General features: G+C 34.6%; 1 protein-coding gene across 1 annotated transcript in view; it reads left to right on the plus strand.

Moving 5' to 3' along the window:
- Nucleotides 1-2,500, plus strand: part of plcb1 (phospholipase C beta 1) — a 58,709-nt gene that overhangs the window by 9,571 nt on the left and 46,638 nt on the right. The window contains 1 exon segment of the mRNA XM_062059313.1: nt 1,344-1,419. Within this exon segment, the coding sequence (XP_061915297.1) occupies nt 1,344-1,419 (76 nt within the window).

A 2,500-nucleotide genomic window follows, 5' to 3' on the forward strand; every position in this document is an offset into this window, starting at 1 on the left:
AGCAGTCCTGCAGCGTGTTTACTTGTGTGATATCATGTGCGATAAAAGCAGTCCTGCAGCGTGTTTACTTGTGTGTGATATCATGTGCGATAAAAGCAGTCCTGCAGCGTGTTTACTTGTGTGTGATATCATGTGCGATAGAAGCAGTCCTGCAGCGTGTCTACTTGTGTGTGATATCATGTGCGATACAAGCAGTCCTATAGCGTGTTTAATCGTGTGTGATATCATGTGTAATACGAGCGATCCTGCAGCGTGTTTACTTGTGTGCGATATCATGTGCGATAAAAGCAGTCCTGCAGCGTGTTTACTTTTGTGATATCATGTGCGATAAAAGCAGTCCTGCAGCGTGTTTACTTGTGTGTGATATCATGTGCGATAGAAGCAGTCCTGCAGCGTGTCTACTTGTGTGTGATATAATGTGCGATACAAGCAGTCCTATAGCGTGTTTAATCGTTTGTGATATCATGTGTAATACTTGCGATCCTGCAGAGTGTTTACTTGTGTGTGATATTATGTGCGATAAAAGCAGTCCTGCGGCGTGTTTACTTGTGTGTGATATCATGTGCGATAGAAGCAGTCCTGCAGCGTGTCTACTTGTGTGTGATATCATGTGTGATACAAGCAGTCCTGTAGCGTGTTTAATCGTGTGTGATATCATGTGTAATACGAGCGATCCTGCAGCGTGTTTACTTGTGTGTGATATCATGTGCGATTAAAGCGGTCCTGCAGCGTGTTTACTTGTGTGATATCATGTGCGATAAAAGCAGTCCTGCAGCGTGTTTACTTGTGTGTGATATCATGTGCGATAGAAGCAGTCCTGCAGCGTGTCTACTTGTGTGTGATATCATGTACGATACAAGCATGCTTGCAGAGTGTTTACTTGTGTGTGATATCATGTGCGATACAAACAGTCCTGCAGCGTGTTTACATGTGTGTGATATCATGTGCAATACAAACAGTCCCGCAGTGTGTCTACTTGTGTGTGATATCATGTGCGATACAAGCAGTCCTGTAGCGTGTTTAGTCGTGTGTGATATAATGTGCAATACGAGCAGTCCTGCAGAGTGTTTACTTGTGTGTGATATCATGTGTGATACAAGCAGTCGTGCAGCGTTTCTACTTGTGTGTGATATCATGTGCGATACAAGCAGTCCTGCAGAGTGTTTACTGGAGCAAGGCTGGCCAGCCAGTTAACATCTTAAAAGTCCTCCAATAAGCACGCAATTTCTTCTATTTTCACTAAATTCATGTATTCTAGCATTTGGTCAGAATGATGTTTTAGTGGGAGAAGTTACATTAATAATTATTGATATTATTATTGTTGTGTTTTATTTTTTCCCCAGCATCGTTCGGTTGTTTTCCCTGGACAGAAAGCGGGTGGAGAACGCCCTGGAAAGCTGCCACCTGCCTTATGGACGGGTACAGTAACAGGAAGACTTTGATCGATATTTATTGATCTGTATTTATTATTAATAATAGAATGACTAGCTCCAAGGCACATACTGAGTCATAGCCATTTTCTGAAGTCTGCTGCCAATTTATTTAATGAGATTATTCATTCCTCCCGAAGGGGGAATTCTAAAATTTATATTAAATACCATTTTATAGATTTGCAACACTAATCAAATCAAAGTAAAATATTGCAAGTATTAAATATATTGTTGATACCAAAATGTAGATGGAACATTTTGAATTCAAATGTATTTAATTTAGTTTCAATCTATGTTGACATTACAAGACTATACACAGTCCTTTAATGACACAATAAGTGTATTTCATTATTTTTATTTTCTATTTAATTGATTTAATGTTCTTAAATAAAATAAATCATATATATTTGATTTACATCAGAATTTTTTTTTTTTTATAAAATATTATTTTGTGATACTTTAGTTCGGTTTTTATTAGTGTTACTTTGTTTGTGTTTGAACGTCTGTAAGAAGTATTTTCAAATATTTATCTTCTCTACATTATCAATATTATGCATATTATTTATGATATTTTAGTTTCTTCTCATAAGAAAGGAGGAGAAACTAAAAGGTAGATCATAATACATACAACATTGATACACTATATTTATATTTATTTGGTTCAGCTCAAAATATTTGAAAACAATAACACTAATAACAATTAAATATTACAAAATAATGTTTAATCTCTGATGTTTTGCATTTAATGCAAATGCATTTTGAGCCATTTAATTAAAGGCAAATATACATGTACTGTATATATATGTATGTATACATGTATGTATGTATGTATGTGTATATATACTTATATATGTATGTGTATATATATATATGTATGTATGTACAGTATGTATGTGTATATATATATGTATGCATGTATATATATGTATGTATATATGTATATGTCTACGTATATATTTATACGTCTACGTATATATGTATATGTCTACGTATATATGTATACGTCTACGTATATATGTATTAATGTATGTATATGTATACTTATATGTACATATATACGTAAATATATA

Source organism: Entelurus aequoreus, linkage group LG09 (assembly GCF_033978785.1).
Source record: "Entelurus aequoreus isolate RoL-2023_Sb linkage group LG09, RoL_Eaeq_v1.1, whole genome shotgun sequence".
NCBI classification, from domain to species: Eukaryota; Metazoa; Chordata; class Actinopteri; order Syngnathiformes; family Syngnathidae; genus Entelurus; species Entelurus aequoreus.